Source organism: Salvia hispanica, chromosome 3, assembly GCF_029641045.1.
Source record: "Salvia hispanica isolate PSC_SH4W2 chromosome 3, Shi_PSC_v1, whole genome shotgun sequence".
Taxonomy (NCBI): domain Eukaryota; kingdom Viridiplantae; phylum Streptophyta; class Magnoliopsida; order Lamiales; family Lamiaceae; genus Salvia; species Salvia hispanica.
This window is the reverse complement of record NC_142694.1, coordinates 16,373,497-16,397,976: the sequence shown is the minus strand read 5'-3', so window position 1 is coordinate 16,397,976 and position 24,480 is coordinate 16,373,497. Positions and strand designations below refer to the sequence as shown.

Sequence of the window (24,480 nt, the reverse complement as noted above, 5' to 3'; positions counted from 1 at the left end):
TCTAGTGAATTTATGATTATTTTCTTATAAATTTTGATGCCCACACTATATTTTCTTGTTTTTTATAAGAGAGAATTTAAAAACATCACTCGCAATCAAAGATCCGTTTTTTCTATTAATTTCAAATCCAAGTAATGACAATCACTCATTGACTCGAATCAAATAAATCGGTGTTCTGCTCCGATACCTATTAGATGCTTAACTTTCAAACATGGTCCTCTATTAAGGTTTTTAGTTCAATTGACGTATGCTTTCTTGATGTTTAAGTGCATCCATGCTTAACATTATTGTTTCCTTTTTCTTATTAAATATATTGTAATTCAAGGAACTTTGTCATTTACTAACTGGCTCTTTGGCGTCATCTATATAGGTGGATTGATCTTACTAAAACTCATGCATTATTAAGCTTTTCTGTGTTTTTTGGAGTTCTTAAAACAAATAATGTCATCCAATTTTTTTATCCGATAGATGTCATTCAATCCTATATAATTGTCATCTTTTTAGCAACTACCTTGCTCGCAGAAAACAATGAAAGAAATATCCATAAGGTGTGCAGTAGAATTTCAATTTATAGATGGTAAGGCTCTTTGAAAATCCACTTTCTTATATCTTTAAATCACTTCAATTAAAGGGTGAAGTATGGGACATTGAGCAAGGTTTTACCCACCAACAGGGGCGGTCACATAAATAATCATTCATAGGGGCTGAGATTTCTAAATTTTATTTTGATGTATATTTTTGAGTAATTTAGATAATTTGTAGAACTTTTACACTATAACTTATACTCCACTAAACTTGACTAAAAATTTTTTAAAAAATTAATAGAAAAAAGTTTAAAAGAATATTTTATTGAGGGCTTAAGCCCCTCCCCCTACACTTTGGGTCCGCCCATCCCCACCAAGCATTTCTCAGATACAACCGTCAGGTACTCGATAGCTTTGTAAGTTCATCCATCCAAATATATACTCCTAACTAGTTTACTCCCTCTGTGATTTTTGTTGGTTATATCATCGTGGGTTGTTTCTATTATGGTAGGATTTTTTATGTGGATGTGAAACTTCCTCTTTGGATGCATCAGAACTTATTTTATTTCAAAGCTTATGATCTGTCTAGCAAGGTCTATAAGGAATATGCTCTGGATAGAACATTAGTTGCAATTAGAAATCAATGTTGACATGGAATGGTACAAATATTTAATGATTAAAATATAATATAATATTACATGATTAGACATGATTCAGATGATTATACTTGTCTTTAAACATGACTTACTTGATATAAACCAAATTTACACAATTTAAATCTGATTTACACAAACATAGATAATAAAATTTAATGGGTTACCCGAATCAAACTCTACCCAACACAAACTTAATTCGAAATTACCAAATTTTTATCAGGTCAACCAGATAAGTGCACAAACTGATTAATTTCGTGAGTGTTCATATTGTGTCGAAAATTATCTGGAAGGTCCAAATTTATCAAATGAAATCCGGCAAAGTACAACCCGCTTCAATCACGAGCTTGGGTGAAGCCCGACCTCAGCCTGTCCGGTTCGATACGGGCCTGGGCCAGCTGCGCAAGCCCAGCCATTAGACAATTCTAAACATCTAAAGAGACCCTCACAGCTAAGCAATGTAAAAACTAGAAAAAGTAACGTTGCTATGGTTAGCCAAACCGTGTTAAATCCCAGGGGCGATATTGTAATTAAAAACACAATTTAATTTTAATAACTACTTTTGATGATCTTATATTATAATGCTCCGTATTTAATTAGATTTTCACACAGTCACACATCATAGTTGTATTAAAAGGGCAGACGTGTGTAAAGCCATCTGTCTTAAAACCTGTGATTGCTTTCTCTTCTGCCCACCACAATTCCGCTTAATCTTGGGCCCTTTTTTCGATTTCTTGAATTTTTCATCGCTTGCTCTGTTTTCCAGTCGTAATTATATTACCCAAAAAGCTATCTTTTTTTTGTGGAACTGCTTTTTACAAGATTTTGGGTGGCAAAAAAGGGTGTTCGTTTAATTCAAGAAAATCCCAAGATTTTTAGTTTTATCTGATGGAAGATCGCAAGGAGGTATGTTGATTCTCGGATTTTCAGTGATAAAAATCGTTTCTTTTTTCCGTATCAAGTGCTTTTTTGTTGTATTAAAACAAATTCATGGTGTTTTCAATGTTTCTAAGCGTATGATTGTGTGTAATCTGTGTTTGATGTTTGAAAGAATCTGAATTGGAACTCAGATTTTCTGATTTCATTTAATTTTTCCTTGTTTGTAATTATCTGATTGTTGTTTTACAGTTGTTGCATGCACAACTATTATTTTAATTCTTGTTCTGTCTTAATTGTTGAAATTCTTTGTAAAGACTTGGTTTTTTTCTAGATGAAATGATGAAAATCAAATTGTTGAATTTTCTTTGGGAGTAATATTCTTGATGAAGTCAGAATTATGGATGTTGTTGTTTATTATTTTTTAGCTATTTTTTATGTTGGGATAGAAAGTCCAGTCTTAGTTGTGAATGTTACTGTTATGCTTCTCTGCCATTTTGATTTGTCTTCATTGAAATAATGGAAGATGCTTTCTGCAAAAAAGGAAAAAACTTTATTTTTTGATCTGTCTAACTGTCACCATTCAATTCAGAAGCACATGCTTAAGAAAGGCATGAATGAGTCAATTATAGAGATTAACAACTGTATCTGAGTAGTCATTATGTGGCTTCAATATTCAAATCAGATGTTGATCTGCATATGCTTTTGGACAGCTATTGGCAATGGACCGATTCTTCTTTTCTTCGTCTTTGGGTATATGACTAACCCTTTTGATTATATCGTATGAGTCGTATGACCTGAGTCACTAATTTCATTTGCAAAATCAACAATAATATATTGTAGATGCAATTAGGTTGAGATTGATGAGCATGAAATTTGGCATAATATTGAAAAAGGCTGGATTTTGATTGTTTCCTAATCACGAGCTTTTGGGGATTGTGTAGAGGAATGCGCCATGGCTATCCGTCCCACAGTTTGGGGACTGGGACCAAAAGGGACCGTTACCCGACTATTCTATGGATTTCTCGAAAATAAGAGAGATGAGGAAGCAAAACAAGAGGGACCCTTCAAGGGCTAGTCTTGGGAACGAGGACGAACTCATCCCTTCAACCACACGAGACACCACCGTAGCTCCTAATGATCATCGCGACTATCATCAGAACAACTCCCCAACAGTACACTTCTGTTCATATAGTATACCTGTGTTAATGGTCCACTTAAGTATCAGATGATGTGTATTTAGAAGAGTCGAAAAAGATATGCGCTATCAACCAACGTCTGATTTGAATGAATTGTTTTTTTGGGAAAAGTTGTGTATATCTTTTGCTTAAGGTCCACAAATGATTCAAGATTTTGAAGGCATGTGGTGGTGGTGTCATATAGCATCGGAGTCGTGTAGGTCGAATAGGATTGGGACGGGTCCCTTGATTTCGTACTTATGTTGGAAATAATTGCATTATGTCTGGTCCAATAGAATCTACTGGTGTACACTTGCTATGGATGAATGAATAAGCCATGTGATGCAGAAAGCAATGTCGAACGTATTGTTTAATTCATAAGAAGTGTCACTTCTTGTTGAGCAACATTGGTGCCTCATTGGCATTAGTATTTTTTCTTCAGAGTAGTGGTTTGTGATGTTGCTGACATTGTTGTGGTGCAGGCGAGGCGAAGCATCTTCAGCTACTTTAACTGCTGCGTTAAGGCTTGATTCGCTACGGGAGGCTGCATTTCGAGCTGTATGTTTGATGGTGTAATGAAATGTTGTTATTTACCTTGGGTTTTGACCATTGTTTATGAAACAGTTATTTGAACAGAGCATGATTACTGAAGATTTCATGTTAAACTTTATTACTTGACTTAAATTTGATAATAAGGTTTTGGTAATTAATGTGTTATAATTATTTACAATGCTTCATCTCGAGGTTTCTCATTAGTTATTCTCTAAGTTGATATTGAGAATTCATATTATCATAGGTGTGTGATCAATGTGTTATATTTAAATTTACGTGTTGTATTGATATAATTATGTCTTTATGTTGATAATTTTAATACACAAAATTGAAAAGTTATTAGTTATTATTGTAATTTAGTTAGCAGATTAACACCACTCTATTATCATATATCTATTATCATATATGTAATGAATCTCATGCTATAAGTCAAGACACTTGATAGAAAAACACGACATATTTTATGTTATAAGAATATCGATATAGGGGAGTGATCAATTGCTAACTAATTAGTATAACCAAACTAAGACTAAATCTTAGCCATTAGATTAGAAAATCTAGTGGTTGAAATAATGCCACGTGAATTATATTTTTAATTAAGAAAATTAATAAATAATATTAGAGGGTATTAATGTCAATTCCCTCTCACTAAAATCATCTTAAAACTTTAAATTTACGTAACTCTCTCAATTTAAATTATTTTTTCGCAAAAAATATATCAAATTAAAGATAATATTATAAGGATTCCAACGAAATCTCAATTGCATATGTTCCGACGACATTCGGATGATGAAATTTGATATTTTTATTTTAGTTTTCGTAAATGTTGATAACCAGATTTTTATCAACAAATACATCAAAAAGTCTCAATAAAACCATGTAAAAATCTCAATAAATATGTGTTGATATTTTCTTGTACTAGTGTTGATATTCTTATGTCATATTGTTGATATTTGTAATACACTATGTTGATATAAAAAAACATTCTCGAAAATTATCATATAATAACATAATGACGATATTACCCTTTTGTTGATATTTTGTCCACTATTTATTGAGATTCGTAAGATTTAATCTCATCCACTCATTTTAAATCTAAAGGTAGAGATTTGGTCTTGATTTTAAATTAGAGTGCTATAAGCATTAGAATGACTCTATGGATATAACTCATACAACATCTTACAATTTTTTCCATTATGATGGCTACGTTACATTAAAATTTTTATATGATTATAGTATTTTATTTACAGAGGATCCATTTGAATGATTTGCACATTGCCTATATTCTTGTCCCACCCCTCAATTGTTGAATGCCTAATTGGTTAAGCTATTAATATGTAACAAAATAGAGTACATTTAATTTGATATATTTTTCATAAAAATAATTTAAACTAACAAATTTTATATATTTAAGAGAGAAAAAGTAATTGTATAATAATTAAGTGAAAATTAATGTTAAAAAACAATACCGATCCCTACATGAATATGTCAACAAGACACCACTACAAACTGAAAAACAGTCTTTAAAGCATCCTCAACGCCGGATGTCCCGGCGGACTTCGGAGAGCCTTCGGGGAAGGGCGTGCGGGAAGTCCAGCATTAGGGCGACGGAGGGCGGATACGGATGTCCCGTGCGGACACGGGAAGGGCGCGGCCTTCGCGGGAAGGGCGTGCAGACATCTGCCATTGCGGCGACGCGCGGACTTCCCATTTTTTTATTTTTTTTTATTTTTATTTTTTTTAATCTATATATACAGCTCGTATTTTTCCCATATCCGTAGTGAAATTTTAATTCCGTAAATTGTTTAATTTGATGAATTTGTGAATTTATTTTAAACGCGGGAATTTGTAAATAATAGGCTACACTTAAAAGTGATGAATGCATTAACTTCTTTTTACATTTTTAATTCATTAATAAAAAAAATCTATTTAAAGAATTTTGCTCGGGTTTTTTTTTGTGTGCGTGGGTCCATATTATCCTCGTCCCATCTTTTTTCCATTAAATCATAAAAACGCTCTGCCACTGCTAGTGATTAAACTTAAAGTCTTGTGTCAGAAATAAATGGAGTTAGGTGAGAAATTCAATGTCATGTGTGGTCCTATGTGGCTATGTATAATAGATGAGATATTTATAAATTATAATAGTAATTGATTTGTATATTCTTAAGATATTCCAAATTAATTAATTTAAATTTTCCTGTAGCAAAAATTATTGCGTATTCTTTTTTATTTTATTTTCTTACTTCATATAAGTTGGAATACATGAATTATATAATTAACGGAAAATTCGTGAACTTTCGATTTTTGTGGTTTTTGTACACTATTTTGAATATTCCTCTAATTTAATTTGGTAGGCAGTCAAAGATTCCACGTCGCAAATTCGGCGAAAAGAAAGTCAGTCACACACCCACAAAAACGCTCAAGCTATTCAAATTAGACCAAATAGAGATGAATTCACGCCACGTCGAAGAGGGTTAAACCTCCTTAAATAAAATAATATTATATGATTATATCGACTAATGTCAGCAAATAATCACTTCTATTTGTTAGACGATAAATTGTGACTAAATCATCTGACGGTGGTTGTTGTTTGCGGACCGCATATGCTGATGTTGGATTTCAAATCAAACAAATCGAAATTGGCTTTGAATTTTTTTAATAAAAAGATAAAAACTGTCACATCAAATATAAGAATATTAATATCAAACAAAATAGAAAATCCCATGGCATGGGCAACCCTTCTGATTTGTTCAGTGTCGCCATTCATCAATAATTCACCGCACCTCTTAATTTCATTTTCCCAAACCCAACCATTTTTATATTCCAAGAAATTCGTCATTATACTCTGTCCTTCCATAAAAAGTATTGTCGTTTTGGACGGTTCATCAAAATTAATCTAATTGAAATAGAAAATTTTAACTAATACTAATCGTACTAAGTCATTCTGAAGATGGACCTCACAATTCACTAACATTACTTTCACCACATTTTTTTCTCCATATTTCTACTTTACCAATTACACGTAAAAACTCATGCAATTGTCAATTTATTTTTAGACAGAGAGAGTATTAAACTAAGTTACGATGATTTAGTATAATTCATGTAGGTTAATTAAAATCTAATTTAAGGCGTTGATTTAATTTTACAGAAAATGAAAGAAAGTGGAATAGTAAAGTAAAAGTGACCGGTGATCATTGGTCGACGGAGGAGTAGTCGTGGCGGAGCTTGCGGGAGAGCTGATAGAGACCGGTGCAAGCCATGGCGGAGTTGACGCCGAAGAGGTTGAGATTCCACGGCTTGATGACGAAGCAGTAGCGCGACCAGATGACCCCCGAGATGGCGATCACCGTCTGCTGCGGGTACGACAGCGTCTCGGGGGGCTTCGAGAAGTCCGACACGTTGGCGATGCTCAGCCCCCACTTGAACGTCGGCGCCCAGAAGTGGATCGTCTTCGGCCCCGCCGGGTGGTTCCACAGACTCCGGAGCTTCGAATTCATCTCTCTTTCTCACTTTCTCTATCTATGAGTAGCAGAGTAGGTGTTACTTAAGTTATAAATATCATCATATTTTGTAGTTGCTGTGTCTTTAAACAATTTGTCTTAACTATTTGCTGTGTATGTCTCTATCGGATTTGGCTTTTTGCTTCATGGAAGTTACCTATTTCAACCGTAAGTGTCGTACTAATCTTATCCCATATACTTATAATCTAGGTATGTCAAATCCGCCGGTTTTTGAACGGGTTTTTCAAATAAAATCTTTATTCCTAACTTTTTTTTTGTGTCTTTCTGAGTTTTGCGACAAAATGGCAGTTCAAAATTTTTAAATAGAAACCGAATCATAGTATTCCAATTTTGAATTAAAGTATAAAAGACAGTTCTGGTTTAAAATCATCGATTCAATTCTGATCATAATTAAAGATAGTGTCTACTCCATATCTCTAATCTAATTCACTATTAATTTTAATTTAAGATATGAAAACATATCGTCCACTATTAATAGTCTTAATACTGAATGATACGAGTGTTATTGTAAAATTAGTAAAATGAGAGGATACAAAATGATTGAATTATTATTACTAAAAAATAAAGCTAATATTATAAAGAAATAAACTTGTCAAAAATAGTGCTAGTACTAGATGGTTATTTTTATGAACAATCCAAAATATAGAGAAGAAGTATTAGACAATAAACACTACATAATACTTATATCTAGATTAATATTCATGTATATACTTAATTGATAGTGGATAAAAAAATATTCACCTATTTAATGTTACTATAATAGGTGGAGTGGAGTTCCATTCCGGCGGCTGTAAAGTCTGTTTGGTCTTATCTATCCAAGGTTTTGGGATTAAATATTTTCCTATAGTGGATAGTTGTTCTTGTATCCGAGTCATCGCTCTTTGTCTCTATCGCAGCGCAGCCGGATTATATATTCATTAGTTTTCTACATATATAAAATTTATTGTAACCTTGGAGTGCTATTATTTATGTGACTCGGTCAGACCATATTATTATTCAGTAATGAAGCTAAAATTATTCAAATGGTGATCCATTTGTGTGAGCTAATGTGGTTGAGGACCAATTCAAGTGGGCAGACATTAATTATGATAAGGAACAGAAAGGAACCTATCTATGCTATTAATTGGTCCTGCCCATAAATTAAAGTAAGTTGAACAAAAATATCATTCATTTATACAAAGGAATGCACATCCAACCAAAACTCAAAACCAGTTTAACTGAAGCTAGCTCGTACACAAAAAGCTACAGACTTACCAGAGAAGCTACATGCTTTGCTTTGTGGCTGTAGAGATACACGGAATACAGATCTAAGGTTGGTGCTGATCAACAGATGCTCTTTCCTACTTGAAGGTGGAGAGCCTTGGAAGTTTGTCGCGCAAATAGTAGAGCCTCGCCCTCCTCACCTTCCGGTGCTTGAGTACTTTTATCTCTTTGATGTTCGGTGAATATCTGTCCAAGTTACAATACCATGCAACACAAATCAACTTCTTTACGAATTGCTTTCAGATACAATATAACTGTGTACTAGTCTAACAATCAGCAGTTGCTCCAGCACAAAATGCAGGTCAATCTCAAATGAACATGTTTGCTAATCGAACCTATAAAGTTTGATATTAGCAACAGCCAGTCAAGAACTACAAGAATAATACTACCTAACACAGGTATAATCAATGCTGTAGTGACAAAACTAGACAAAAAATATTCCAATGCAAGATAAGTTGAATATACTTGCCAATGAATTGGCATATGCTGACGGAAATTTATTTATAGAATGAAGTTCACGTTTGCAAAATGAGCATATGAAAAACACATATTGAGGCCCAGAAACCCTAATTCATAATCCATTCCACATCTCCAAGGTTCAGATATTCATTTGAGACCAATGCACAAGGCTCTCATCTTACAGACATGCTGATTATAACCAAACATACCTATCTAACCATTGTAATAGAGGTATAAAGGTAATGTAAACTGGATTGTAGTCCTTGTAGTTGTACCTACTAAGTAACACTCCCTTTCTTTAACCATTTTTACTGCTCCTTACATTCTCCTCTTCAATAGTAAAGATAATTACTTGAGTCTCTGCTAAATCTCACAATTGTAAATCATATTCAGGGACAAGTCTATTTATTCTCGCTACTTTTCTTATCCTGTTGCAAGACTTCATACAAGTACTGAGAACAGAATCCTTTGAATCCCCAATATAGTGACTATTCTATTTGGAACAAAGTTTTTAAATTGATGAGGATTACCCAAAGAAAATCGTACTTAGTTAAATTTTATCAAGAGCAACAAATATTGAGTACTTATTTCTGATAATTCTCAATGCAAATTTAGGAGTGGAAGAACCAATACTTACTCCCCAAATTGGAGCTACAGCAACTTGGGAACATTAAAGCTGCACTCTACTATTCTTCTCGCACCAAAAATTATTGTGTTTCACTTCAATTCATTACTAACACCAAAATTACTCTGAGAATATTTAATTGAAGAGAAAACAAGCACAAAGTTTCTGCTCCTGCACCAGCATAACATATCACCTAATGACTGGTACCATACTTTTAAGTCAGTTTAAACGTATTTTAACATTTAACTATACATTTCCATCCAATTATAGTTACATCCATTGCTTCATCCTCACGAAAACAGTTTTGGGCTTTTATCCATGACAAGAAACATCTAATGAGATGGACTTGGTGAAGTGAATGACAAGATAATGTGACATTTAACTAAAAACAAGGAGTTCATCTATCTTAAGTGTTTCTTAACAAAACATAGTAAAGCATACAGGTGCAATCACAAGTCAGTCCTCTAGAGCTTGTGTTTTGAAGAGAAAATTGTGGTGTTTTTCAAGCTATCTATCAGATGGTGAGGTCAATGTTTTTTATTAAATAAACAAAAGTAACAGGATATAGTAGAAAACACCAGAGGCACTGGAGAAACGAACAGAAATGATGACCAAGATAAAACCAAACTGAAGTTTCCATTGGCTGAAACCCAACTAAAGTTGAATTATTCAAGACATTTAGTATTAACAGAGAGGTCTGGATAATTGACCAAGTTCAGACTTTCTGATATTTTCTTGGTTTCCTAACTACCCTGTCACTGTTAAAAGTTTAAATAGATCTCTGCAAACAAGTCTTGTTGCAATTATTAGTTTATTCTCATACAATAAGAAACAAAATCAGTAGATTAAAACAAAAACAAGATGATAAGTGTACTTACACTGGGAACACAATCTCAACTCCAACACCGGCAATAATACGTCGAATGCGAATTGTTGTGTGGATGCCAGCATTTTGCTTCGATATAACTATACCTTTGTATATAGACAATCTTCGTCTGTTTTCTGGAACTTCCTGCAAACAAATAGATGTTCTTGCTTTTAAAACTTGACAAAATTTGGCAAGTAACAATAACATTAGAGATGATTATAGTATATTCCATGGACAACTTACCAGCTTGATTTCCACGATATCTCCTGTGCGAAGATCTGGGATAGGCCTTTCACTGTCTGACGCTTCAATTGCCTTTTTGTTTAGTATCTGGTTGTAACAAGCAAATGCGGAATTCTTACACACCAATAAGTAAAGTCCTATTCTGCTTCTAAAATGTTCACAGGAATGCAAAACTATTTGATACAAGAGCTGTGTAGAATATACTTAGAACGTTAACTAAGGAGTACTATAAAATGAGTCTACAGTTTAGTATTTCAAACAGTGCATCATTTATTGGATTCCAAAACAGTTTTCAGACCAATTGTGCTACACTAGTGCCAAGTTTCTGAACCAATACAAAATACTACACAACTTTTACACTTCCACTGGTTATAGTTAGTTTGCAACAACAGAATTCGGAACAAAAATCACATTTATCAAGGATTAGTGTAAAGTAGAATAAAAATTCATCAATTGCTTCATGTTAGGGCCTTTTCTATACCTTGGGCTTAATTGGCACGAAACTGTGCATACTCTCCACAATGCCCCAATTTAACCTACCTAATCTACTCATGGAGAAACTCTGCATACTCTCCACATGATATTGTAAAATATTAAATGAGGATGCCATCTGTTCATGACTCAACCTAATCCAAAGTTTCCTTCATCTCCAGAATCAAAATTACTGAAAACCAGCAAAATTTTGTACATATTTTTTCTCTGGCCTTATCCTAGAATCAAAGCTAAACGAGGAATTAAGCAACGCTGATGAATTGAGAAAAGTGAAAAGTACCCCCATTATGTCGCCGAGCTTTATCCTAGGTTTGAAAGGCGGCTTCTCAACCTCAGCCTCTTCAGACTCCACAATATCCACATTTTCCTGGCTCTCTTCCACTACCGCTTCTGCTTCAGGATTGGTTTCAGCCCTCACCAAAAAAGACAACTTTTTATCCTTCTCCGCGAAATTAAATCCAAAAGGCCGCGCTACAACCAATCCGGGGCGCCGCAAAGAGAGTGCTGAAAGCGCCAATTTCCTCGGCTGGCATTGCGCCGAACATCTGGGGACCGTGAACAACGTCTGCGCATGTACATATATTGAAAAGCGTTTATTATTGAGTTTTGGAAGGCAATGAATGCAGAGAAGGGGAAATTTACCTGAGGAAGAAAGTTGGAGGACATCATTGGAGAGATTGATGCAGCGATTCGGAAATGATTTGATATCTGTTGAAGATGAGCTGAATATGTGTATGTATGTGGAGTGCAGCCTTATCTGCTTAGGGATTGAAATTTTACAGTGGGTTGAAAAGTGAAGTAATTTTTGAATTTGAGGTTTAATTAATTAATTAGTTAGGAGAATTAGGTTGAAATTGATTTGTTTAATCAATTATTTAGATTCCAAAACTTTAAATTCTGATTTGTTGGACACACCACGTGTACTGTGTTACGTTGAATATCATTTCCTACAAAACGATGATCGCGTCATCTTTATTGGGATTCTCTTTTACCACATTCAAAGAGCAAAACATCAACAAAATCGGAACCATCATAAACACCATTGATGTTGCGGCTCTTGAGTTTGTGCTCTTTGATGATGGAGGGCACGAGTTTCCTAACACGGGGTTCAGTGGCTAGCTTTACAACGAACAACAATGCCTAAAGGATCATAATTTGTAAAAGTATGAGAGTCAAGAGAGAGATCAGAGTAGTTGAAGGGTTTAGCTCCGTGAAATTTGGTGCCCAAGCGGCCGAAACCTTCCTTCACGTTGAGCTCCCTGAAATTTGGTGCCATCATAGCGTCTTGCAAGTGTTGACTCATGATCACAAGTATGTTAAGATTGAATCTCGCCATAATCGAAAATAAATTCAAATTTTATAATACTAATCAAACTTTATATTTTTTCAAAATATATATTTATAATACTCATAAAAGATTTTGTTTATATATAAATTGGAAAGTACTAATCTAATAGTAATAAATTGAATCATTTTCTTTTTTGACAAAAAACAAAACATCAATTCACTCTTACTTTATTTCATCACATATTTTACTCTCTTTTTACTTTATCCATCTATCCTATTTTTCAACATAATTTATTAATTTCCGTGCTCAAAATTTTTGACTCAACTTAGTTGGGAATAAGTGAGTACTAATTTTAATTTCAATTTCAATTTCGTAAATGTTGATATATTGTTTTTACGTCAACAAATGCACAAACAACCTTTCAATACAATACATGCCTATCATCGGTAACTAGGGGTGTGCATTCGGGTTTCGGTTCGGTTTTTCGCCCAAACCGAACCGAACCCGAAAAACCGAATTTAGGCTAAATTCAAAACCGAACCGAAACCGAAAACCGAAAACCCGAAATCCGAAAAACCGAACTTAAAAATCGAATTAAACCGAAAAACCGAAATTAAATGAAAAACCGAAAAACCAACAAACCTAAAACCGAAAAACCGAATAATCTACACCTAAAATCAGGAAAGAAAAAAAAAACAGAACATAAAATTTTAACAATTTCAAACCATTACATTGATAATATCCATAATCCATCAAGACATCAACTAACAAATACAAATATGCAATCCACATTACACAATAAAGGGCGTCGGAGCTGTGGAGACGTGAAGCTATGGAAGGGCGATGACGTGGTGCGTGAGACAAAGCCTTCTGAGTTGGGCTGGAGCTGGAGGGGCGACAGGCTTGGAGGGAGGTCGCCGGAGCTGGCCGATGGAGGAGGGGCGACACCGCGACAGGCGACGAACGGATTGGTGGAGGGGTTAGGGAGAGAGGAGAGCGGCGGATTCACAGAAGTCGTATGTTTCAATTTTCAATTTAGGGCTTTAGTTTTTTAGTATAATTAAATACAGTACTTAATAAACATACATTAATACATACATATATATAGGGTCTTGTTAGGTTGAGATTATTTAGCTAAATTGAGAAATGAGATGCAATATGGGCCACTAATCCACAAGCTAAACAAAATGTCAACAAATACAATATTATGTCAACAAGGGGGTAAAATTGTAATTTCATAAATAAAAAAAGCGTGAAACATCCAAACTGATTTCAAACCAGTTTCTTAAAATTTCTCTAAAATCTCTCGTCAAAAATCTCAAATCTCGCTGATCTTCATACAATTCGAATCCTTCAAAATCTGCAAAAACTTGCTGATTTTCAAAATTCAAACCGAAAACATTGAAAATCTTGCTGATCTAAATGACGAACGAAGAGGAAAATCGGAAAGAATCGGTTGAAAAATCGATTGAAGCTGAGGAACAGCAGTCAAAATCGGCGACGCATGAAGCTACTTCTTCAGGTTAAGAAATTGATTCAAATTTTAAGTATATTGCTTTGATTTTGGTGTTTTAAAAAACATCTTGATTTCGTTTTTTATGAATTCGATACTTGCTAAATTTTTTTGTTGATTTGCGATGGTAGAATCAGAACAGATTGCAAAGAAAAATGCTGCTGTAAAAAAAGGAAGAGAAGAAGCTTCACCTTCCAGTTAAGATTTGTTTTAATTTTTAAAATTATTGACATTTTATATACTAGCTATTGACATAGCTATAATAATATTCTGTTGACAGTAGTGTATTGTTGTTTGAATAGGTATTGACATAATAATATTAACATATTGTATGCTTGTTAGAGTGGCTGTAGAAAACATAAAAATGTATGGCTGTAGTAGTATGTCAACAACTATTGACATAAGGTATGCTTGTTTCAATGGCTGTAGAAAACATACAAATGTATGGCTGTAGTAGTATGTCAACAACTATAGACATAGGGTATGCTTGTTTCAATGGCTGTTAGGATGGCTGTAGAAAACATATGTATGGTTGTAGTAGTATGTCAATAGCTATTGACATATTCTAAGCTTGTTTAAATAATAGTTGACATAGTCATATTTATATAAACAGAGTATACTTGCCATAAACTTTATAAGATAATCAACAGGTTATGTCAACTTTAACTGTTGACATAATAGTAATAATATAATTGTTCTAACTATATATGGAAAATACCTTTTAATGATAGAGCACACTTAATGCCTGAAATTCTGTTAATTGTGATTGGTATATCTAATGAAATAATTTGAGTAACATACACACACTTGATGTCAACAGAGTACACTTGTTATTGTCATGATACTTTGTATAATTGATATAGATTTATTATGTTTGATTTTAAACCAGAAAACAGAAGAACATCCAAGCGAAAAAGGAATACCTCAGTATCTCAGAAAGAGTTAATGATTGTTAAGAAAAAGCAAAAGAAAAGTGTAGAGGATGGAAAACAGATTGTTATTGCTGAAAATCTATCTCAAAGGCTTCTAGTGAAAAGGAAGCCGATGTATTTTGTTGATGCAATAAGCGGACTGAATGAGAAACAGATTAATTTTGTGAAGGAGTTGGGTTTCGAGAGTGTCCTACATTTCAAGATTGATTACATTCCTAGCAGATTAGCATTAGTATTATTAAAATTTTTTGAAGAGAATAAGTGCAAGATAAAGCTTAACAATGGTAAACAAATTCATATCACTGAAGAGGATGTGGAGCTTGTATATGGATTCCCAAGAGGTGACATTACTTATTCTAGAGATAAGTATAAAAGTAATGCAGCTTTCATGACGAAGATAGCAAAGAAATGTGGTACGAAAAAAGAAAGTGTGAACCATAACGATGTTTTAAAGGTTATGTTGAATGATCTTCAAGGAGGAAGGCAGTTTAAGACAATGTTTTTGTTATTGCTAGAATCAACATTGATTGAGCAATCAACATGTGGAATGGTAAAATCTAAGATTGGAGAGATAATTGATGATCTGGATAACGTGAGAAATGTAAATTGGTGTTCGTATGTAATATCTGTTCTGTTCTCAAATTTGCAAAACAAAATTGGTCAATCATAGAGAAGAATGCATTTGCTGGACCACTTCCCTTCCTTATGGTATGTTTTACATTTTGCATTGTTGATTATTAACATAATTACATTAGGTTGTGTGTGTAGTTGATATAGCTCGTACTATAATTGACATAAGCTGTATTAGTTATTTTAAGTGGCTTTTGTATTTAGCTGACACGACACAATAGTAATTGACATGCATTTTTTAACATATGCAGCTCTGCTACTTAGACAGAGTTATACAAGACAAGCGTCCTGTTCCTCGGACATTTCCATTAATGAAAGGATGGAAAAGTGAGCATCTTCAAGCTAGAGAAGATAGAGAGATCAGTGCAGGAGTTTTTGGTTTAGGAAATATAAAGAAGAGATACATTCGAAATGAAGAGCAGCAGCAAGAGAATGAAGAACAAAGAGTTGATGTAGATGACAGTGGAGTGGGGTCTTCTTCTCAGAACATACTCCCATCAGATATGGTGAAAAATGTTTTAAAATACATCAATCAGATAAATGATGGAAGGACCAATCTTGTTAGAGTCCTCAAAGAAGCTTCTTCACAGATCAAGAATAATGATTTATTTGGATTTGTTTGTGACATTGCTAGAAGCGCAATTGGAAGCCAAAAATCTCCGGTTGTATCTGTGAGTGACACTTTCCTGCATTTGTCCCAGTCATTTCACATAGACGACAATGTTGCTGTTCATAACTGGAAAGCGGTATTTGACTCAATACGGAATGCTGAAAAAGAAAACGAAACACTTGAAGATTTGAATGAATTTCCAACTTTCAGATTGGGAGATTTCTTTGATAAAGTAAGCACATAATCAACCTATATTTAGATTAATACATCATTTTATTGATACATTGTTGAACTAGTTTTTGAACAGGCTGTAGAAGAAAGATATAGAGAAAATTTACCTATATCACCAGTTGATAATCCTGAAGAGGTCAGACAAACTGTTGACCATCTCTCCAACAACAAGAAGCCAATGCTTCAGAGCATGTCAACAAGCAAGCATCAGTTTTAGGATCTGAGAACAGAGGAAGTGAGATGGAAATTCAAGTACAAGTTCAAGCTGATAGGGCATCACCAACTACTAAATATGCTGGACATGTCAATACTCAAGAATCAATTATGGAATCTGAGAACAGTGGAACTGAGTTGGAAATGCAAGAAGAAGTTGAAGCTGATAGGGCATCACCAACAACTGAATCTCCTGGACAAGTCAATAATCAATCATCACTTATAGAATTTGAAAACAGGAGTAGTGAGTTTGAAATTCAAGCAGAAGATGAAGCTGATAGGACATCACCAACAAATGAATCTCCTGCACATGTCAATATTGAAGCATCAATTATAGGATTTGAGAACAGGAAAAGTGAGTTTGAAATTCAAGCAGAAGATGAAGCTGATATAGACTTAAGAACACAAAATGCCTTGCATCTATTATCAAAAGCATGTACTGACTTTGAAATCAGCAACAATGAAGATGCAATCAAGGCAACAAATGTTATTGTTGATATCATAAATGAACAGGTACAATTTATAATGATTATATTAAAATCTTGAATATTTTTATATGATTTTATATTAGTTATTGACATTGTGGATATCATAGTTGACATAGATAAAAATATAATTGACATGGTATAGCATGGAGTTTCAGGAAGACAGGGAGGCAGTTGCATGCTCAATTGTTGAGTATATGATGAGAGAGGGTATTGAAACACTGGATGACACTCCTCCTGAATCCAACATACAAATACAAGAACATAAAGGGAAAGAGAAGATGCATGAGGAAAAAGAAAAAACTCCTGAAAACACGGAAAGAAGAATGATTGTTTACAAGGTAAAAAAATGAATGAATTATTGTTTACATTGCTTGTAATAGTTGTTAAAATGTAATTGACACGGTTATTGACACGATATGTAGTGCAGTTGACATGATATGTAGTGTAGTTGACATAATCATATTAGTTATTGAAACAATTAGTGTAATATAGTTGACATGATTTGTAATTGCAACTAACATTAAATTCACTGACAACAGCATCTGAACCCTGTTCCGATATCTGAGATTCCACTGGCTGAAGCTAGAGAGAAACGAACTCGTGCTGAAATGCGTCCTAGCCCAGTGCTACGCTCACCATTTGAAATACGAGCCGTACATATGAAAACAACCCTGAACCCAGACGAAAGAGATATGTACTACTACATAGTAGAAACTGAAGGAACAAAAGAGTATGCACAATTTAATTCTTTGAATAATCTCTACAATCCTTTTATATTTACATGCAGTTGACATAATTTATGAATGATATTTAAATGTTGTCTGCACGCTTTCATTTCAGTGATTTATGTGTCTACACTAATGGCTTTGTTTGGGCAAGCAAAGGAGTGTTTTCATCTCTGAAACCCCATTCAGAAATCAGTACAGGTGTAATTGATGTATGGGCAGCACACCTGAACTACAAGGAAAGAGAAAGGGCAAAATCGTCACCTCCGCGCCTGTTTCTGACAACATCCCCATGCGTGAGTAATTCTGTGTCAACTATTTGGATGACAAATTTCACTAACAAAAAAATGTTAAATGCAGTATATGAATATAACAAATCGGCAGCCTCATTGGGATCCATTACAATCCCAGAACAACTTTGTGTCGCGAATTCAACAGGAGATTAGAACAATAGAAGATTTTGATTGGAGAAAGATTGATTTGGTAACAAATTTATTTTTGTGCAAAGATCTCACAGTTTCACCTACATAATTGACATGGATTGTACGTATAGTTGACATGGCTTAAAACATAGTTGACATGACTAGTATATGCCGTTGACACGAAGTTCACCATAGTTGACATAATTATATTAGTTGTTGACATGGCTAGTACGCATAGTTAACATGGTTTGTAACATAATTGACATAACTTGTACGTGTAGTTGACACGATATGTAGCGTTGTTGACATGACTGTTATGTGCCATTGACACGATGTGCATCATAGTTGACATAATTATATTACTTGTTGACATGACCAGTATATATAGTTGACTTAATTTTTAAGTGGTTGACATGTGCACATTAAAAACATGAAGGAGCATGAAAGCAAGGCATGTCCAACTTGTATTGAAATGTCAACAACTTATAACCAAATGTCAACACTTTGTATAAAGGTGTACAACTCAGAAAACAAATCTTAAAATAAAAAAAACAGAATCATAAATAGATGTCAATAGAGATTAAAATCAGATATAAACAACAAATGAGAAAATGTCAATAATTTGTAGTCTATGTCAACAAATAAATAAAAAAAAACCCCTGACTATTAAAAAAAAAAAACAATCATGTCTCCTTTCTGCCACAACTTCTAGCATTATGATCAGTAACTTTGTGACACTTTCCACAACGCCTATGAGGTTTATTTGCTTTTTCAATTGCTTTCTCTATGCTTGACTTAATCCTGCTTTTCTTGTCAGTTGCACCTCCTTTTGTACTAACCACATCTGGAGCATGGGCAGTTATTTCTTCAGGAACAGCAATACCATATATGTTCATGATTGAATCATTTTTATCAAGAGAAGACGATCCAGCACAGTCATCTTTAAAGATTTGAGGACCAATACCCGCAAGCAAATTATCCAAAGCAATCAAATGATCTTTATTTCTAAAAGCACGCTGATATAGACCAAAGTAACGACCATGACACCTGTTAGCAATCTGTAGTTGTCATCTTTGTTAGAACCTGTGCACATATAAAATGTCAACAGCATATATAAGATGTCAACAGTCTATATAAGATATGTCAACAGCTTAAACAACACATGCTAAAACTTAAACTGAAATATGTATAGAAAACAGTTTGCATACCTCTGTCAGACGCACTTTCATCAATTGTGAGACCATGAACTGCCTTTAGTAATTCACTTTTAAGCCAATGGTTACCAACATATTTCTTTGGAATATTGTTGACATCTTTGTTTCCGAGGATGAAAAAAAGGTGGCTGCATAGATAACCACACCTTAAAAATAGTTTACACTCACATTCATATGACTCAGTCTCTATCTCATGTCTAACTGTAAAGATCTTCTTTCTAGCATCAGAAACTTTGAAGACCTCGATGTTCTCCAATGTGGACATGCTAATCATCCGACAACTCTTATCAGCCTCAACAATCAAATCTTGTACCACTCTAAGCATCCTATCTGTGTAAACAGATCCCAATTGCTTCTCAAATGCTAAATCAGTGACATATTTTGGAGTGATTACAGAATCATAATAGTCAAGCCTTTCAGTTTGATTCCTTTGAGCATCAATGGCATTGTTATACTGAAGAGTGAAGTCAGCAAAATTGAACAACGGTTTCGAGTACCTCTTAAAAAAACTGTTTTCAGATTCTGAAAAAGATGTTGTTCTCATTAAAGAACCCATAGGAACATCTCTAAAGAAGTTTGTGATCCACATCTGTCTGATCAAAAACATATCCTTAAACCACTTATGATCTTCTACACTATATTTTTCAACAATACTAGTCCTTAATATATCAAACTCATCCGGATCTAACAACTCTGACCAAACACAAGATTTAAACTCCTTACTAAACTTTTCTCTATCAGAAATTGATTTAGGTATCTTCTCAAATAACTTGCTCATAATATGCCACATACACAAACGATGCCTTGTACCAGGTAATACCTTCTCAATGGCAAGCCTCATTCCCCAATCTTGGTCAGTGATTATGATTCTTGGAGCAACACCCATGCATTCAAAAAATACAGTGAAAAGCCATGAAAATGCATCACAATTCTCACCAGATACGAAACCAGCTCCAAACGCAATAGGACACCCATGATTGTCTTTCCCGGTAAATGGACCAAACACCATACGATACCTATTGAACAAATACATCAACACAAAACATCAATAATGTCAATTATAGGTATATGCTATGTCAACTATTAAATCAGAAATGATGCAAAGTACAAATGTATCATATGTCAACTACCATATCAACTACTATCTATGTCAATTACTAAGTATAATAAATAAACTACCTGTTTGTTGAATATGTTGTATCAAATGCTACAACATCTCCAAACATGTGGTAATGCTTCCGAGACTCAGCATCAGACCAGAATAAGCTCACTAACTTATTATCTTCAGGTGATAATTGATATTTGTAAAAAAAGCCTTCACAAATTCTCTTCTTCTCTTGCATCTGATTTAGGATCATTTGCACATCCATTTCTTTTAATTTCTCTTTAATATCACGTGAACAATTCCTAACATCAGTCAACGTACACCCAACAACATCATAACCACCGAAAAACTCTTTTAATAAGTTAAAAGTAGAGGTAGGACCGATGTTAGCTTTGGTGCAATCTTCAACAAACTTGTGATGAACATCATTCAAACTCCGATTACCTTTCATAAATCTCTTATGATCTTTGTCAACCATAGTATGATTGTGTTCCTCAACAAACTGATGCACAAGGTAATACTTATCACCAAAATCAGAAAAAAACTTAAAACTAATTCTCGCTCCACATCCACACCTTTTGGTGCCACGTCTACGTCTCTTCTTTGAAGATACTTCATCATCATCAGACACATTACCATCCTCAGATACATTAACATCAACATCCAACGAATCTACTGTATGAAATCCTTGTCTATTGCAAACAATATACTGAAAAATAATAACACCACCACTAGACCTATTTCCAAATCTTCGACAATCAAAACAACACCCCTGAGCATACTTTTGATAAAATGAAATTCCTTCCTCAAGAGAAGAAATTTTTTTACCTTCATAAGGCCTCAACTCAGGCTTGCAAATTGGAATAACAGACCCTACAACATAGAATATTTACCAAGGAACATAAATCATGTCAACAGATTTTCAAGTCATGTCAACAGAGAATAAATCAAAAACATAACAGCTTTAGTTATCTCTAAAGAGGTGGCTGCACTCTTGTAAAATTCTTAGACAATTGTTATAAGTTATGTAAGCCAAAATATCAGAACAAGCTTCAAATTACTAGGATCAAAATGTCCAGTTTAATTAGAATACACCGATTGAAACACATGATGTCAACAGAATAATTAACAAGTACACATAAATCATGTCAACAGAGCATAAATCACCAACATAACACAACAAAATAATGTTAATGAAACAGAAAGTGAACAAAGAGCATGGCAACAACACAGAATATTTACCAAGGAACATAAATCATGTCAACAGATTTTCAAGTCATTTCAACAGAGCATAAATCAACAACAGAATGTTAACAAAGAGCTCATAACCCATACTTTTCCCTTGAAAGTTCACAACTGATTAAGAAAAAAGGGTTAAACAGTCTACACCTAAAGTATCCATAGATTCCAAACTCAACCATGTTTCTCAACCTTCTAAGTATTTATGGTCTTTTGCTTAGCCAATAACTAACTGATTTTTTAAAATCAAGTTAAAGACTCTGATTATGGTCATATCATATGGACTTTTACATTAAAGAAAATCCAACCAAACATTGATCCACTAAGACTAACATTTATTTCCTCAGTCAAGAATTATTGAGCTGATTTCTCAAGTAGCTTCACATAAATCAGAAAATTACCCCTATAGTTATATCTAAAGACGTGGCTGCACTCTTGTAAAATTCTTAGACAATTGATATAAGTTATGTAAAACCAAAATATCAGAACATGCTTCAAATTACCAGGATCAAAATGTCCAATTTAATTAGAATACACCAATTCAAACACACTATGTCAACAGAATAATTAACAAGTACACATAAATCATGTCAACAGAGCATAAATCACCAACATAACACAACAAAATAATGTTAATGAAACAGAATGTCCACAAAGAGCATAACAACAACACAAAATATTTACCAACTAACATAAATCATGTCAACAGATTTTCAAATCATGTCAACAGAGCATAAATCACCAACATAACACAAAAAATTCATGTTAATGAAAATCAAACCAAACTACCTCCACCATTCGTCGACGTAGACTCGGAATAAGATGAAGAATCCATCAAATAACACTTAGCTGTTGATTATGAACTGAAATCGAACCTGAAGATGAGAAAATAAAATAAAATAAAACTAATTAGGAACAAATTTAACTGGGCATCAACAAATAAAGGATAAAAACAGAATAAAAGTGGGTATAATCGACCGAAAAACGTCAAAATCAACAGAGAAATCCGTCGAACAGGTCGTCTATTTTTCTAAAATTGAATCGCAAATCTGGTATCGTTGAAATCGTTGAAACCGTCTGAGTCTAATTTTGCAAATCAATTTAATCATAAATCATTAAAATAGATTCAATGAGAGATATGATTCAATCCTTAAATCTCACCAGAATCGCCGACGAAAAATAAAATCTGGTGAAGAACCCTAAATTAAAACGGGAAAAGACAGTTTTACCCTTTCATATTAAATTAATCAAATAATATTTATTGTCTGGCAAAATCTGGACCACTCATTTAATAAAAATGAGTGGCTGATATTGCATCTCATTTCTCAATTAGCCTAAATAATCTCAATTGATCATGATCCTATTAATATATATATATATAAAATATAATATAATTAAATATAATTCAGTTTTTCGGTTATTCGGTTTTTTTTCCGACCGAACCGAACCGAAAAACCGAAATTTTTCAAATTTTGAAATCGAACCGAACTGAAAAACCGAACAAACCGAACCGAATTTTAAATTTTCGGTTTGGATCGGTTCGGATATTCGGTTTTCGGATTTTTTGCTCACCCCTATCGGTAACATTGTATTGATATTTTTGTGTTTTTGTGTTGCAAAACACATACATGTAGTTGACCAAATCTATTACTATAATATTATAATAGATTGACGATTTTACGATTTTGTTGATATTTTGTCTACTATATATTGAAATTCATGAAATTTATAAAAATAATTAGAAAATTAATTAGGGAGTAAAAAATCAGAATTAAAAGTTTAATTTGGTCAAAATCGGGATGAAACCCGTTGACCGTTAGTTTTTAACGGAAATGTTGACGGGAGGACCAATTGTGATACGATTTGAAATGTGCAGGACCAATTGTGATCCGAACTGAAATGCGCACGACCAAAAAATCTGAAAGATAATGTTTAGGACCAAAAACGTAAAATGACCATATGTTCAGGACCAATTATGAACTTTACTCTTAAGAGATTACTGTATGTATCTTATCGTAGGAGTAATTTGTGGTATTATGTATGTTTAATCGTCGAATTACACTTTAAGAAAAGAAAAAATAACACCTAGCTAGCTACATCTTTAATTTAAGAGATTACTTTATTTTGTTACTGGAGGAGTAGAATAGGAGTAATTCGTGGTATTACGTATGTTTAATCTTCGAACCACTCATTTTTAAAAAAAATAACACTAGCTACATCTTTAATTTAAGAGATTACTGTATGTATCTTACCGTAGGAGTAATTTATGGTATTATGTATGTTTAATCTTCGAATCACTCTTTTTTTTTTAAATAACACTACATCTTTTTTAACTCAAGAGATTACTGTATCTATAGGAAATAGGAGTCATTTGTAGCATTATGTATGTATAATCTTCTAATCACACTTTTTTTTAAAGTAACACTACATCTTTAATTTAAGAGATTATTGTATCCAACCATTAATCATTATTCTCCTCCAGTTTCATGGGAAGCTCGGAGGAGACGAGGTCAGACATACCACCTCATGTTCATGAGATAAGTGAGGAGGAAGAAAAGGAGGAGCAGGAGGGAGAATAGGAGGAGGCTGAGGCTGATAGGCGAGGTTGAAATGGAG

General features: G+C 33.7%; 2 protein-coding genes and 1 pseudogene across 2 annotated transcripts; 1 reads left to right on the top strand and 2 right to left on the bottom strand.

Annotated features, from left to right (window-relative positions):
- Nucleotides 1-1,800: 1,800 nt before the first annotated feature.
- LOC125210505 (uncharacterized) lies at nt 1,801-3,937 on the top strand. The gene is made up of 3 exons (XM_048110054.2): nt 1,801-2,083; nt 2,998-3,228; nt 3,714-3,937. Exons 1-3 carry the CDS (start codon nt 2,066-2,068, stop codon nt 3,759-3,761), a joined length of 297 nt encoding a protein of 98 aa, XP_047966011.1. The 5' UTR covers nt 1,801-2,065; the 3' UTR covers nt 3,762-3,937.
- Nucleotides 3,938-6,851: 2,914 nt separating this feature from the next.
- Nucleotides 6,852-7,399, bottom strand: LOC125211810 (mitochondrial pyruvate carrier 4 pseudogene; annotated as a pseudogene).
- Nucleotides 7,400-8,418: 1,019 nt separating this feature from the next.
- Nucleotides 8,419-12,050, bottom strand: LOC125216990 (large ribosomal subunit protein bL19cy-like). The gene is made up of 5 exons (XM_048118792.2): nt 11,897-12,050; nt 11,535-11,819; nt 10,763-10,849; nt 10,530-10,663; nt 8,419-8,753 (listed from the first exon to the last, which is right to left on the bottom strand). Exons 1-5 carry the CDS (start codon nt 11,921-11,923, stop codon nt 8,645-8,647), a joined length of 642 nt encoding a protein of 213 aa, XP_047974749.1. The 5' UTR covers nt 11,924-12,050; the 3' UTR covers nt 8,419-8,644.
- Between the last annotated feature and the right edge of the window lie 12,430 nt (nt 12,051-24,480).

Bases quoted from the DNA above. Each gene is read 5' to 3' on its own strand.
- LOC125210505 (XM_048110054.2), top strand. The intron at 3,229-3,713 runs GTACACTTCTGT...GTTGTGGTGCAG, and splicing joins ATCAGAACAACTCCCCAACA to GCGAGGCGAAGCATCTTCAG.
- LOC125216990 (XM_048118792.2), bottom strand. From the start codon at position 11,923: ATGATGTCCTCCAACTTTCTTCCTCAG. The intron at 11,820-11,896 runs GTAAATTTCCCC...GTACATGCGCAG, and splicing joins CCTCCAACTTTCTTCCTCAG to ACGTTGTTCACGGTCCCCAG. The intron at 10,664-10,762 runs GTAAGTTGTCCA...ATTTGTTTGCAG, and splicing joins ATATCGTGGAAATCAAGCTG to GAAGTTCCAGAAAACAGACG.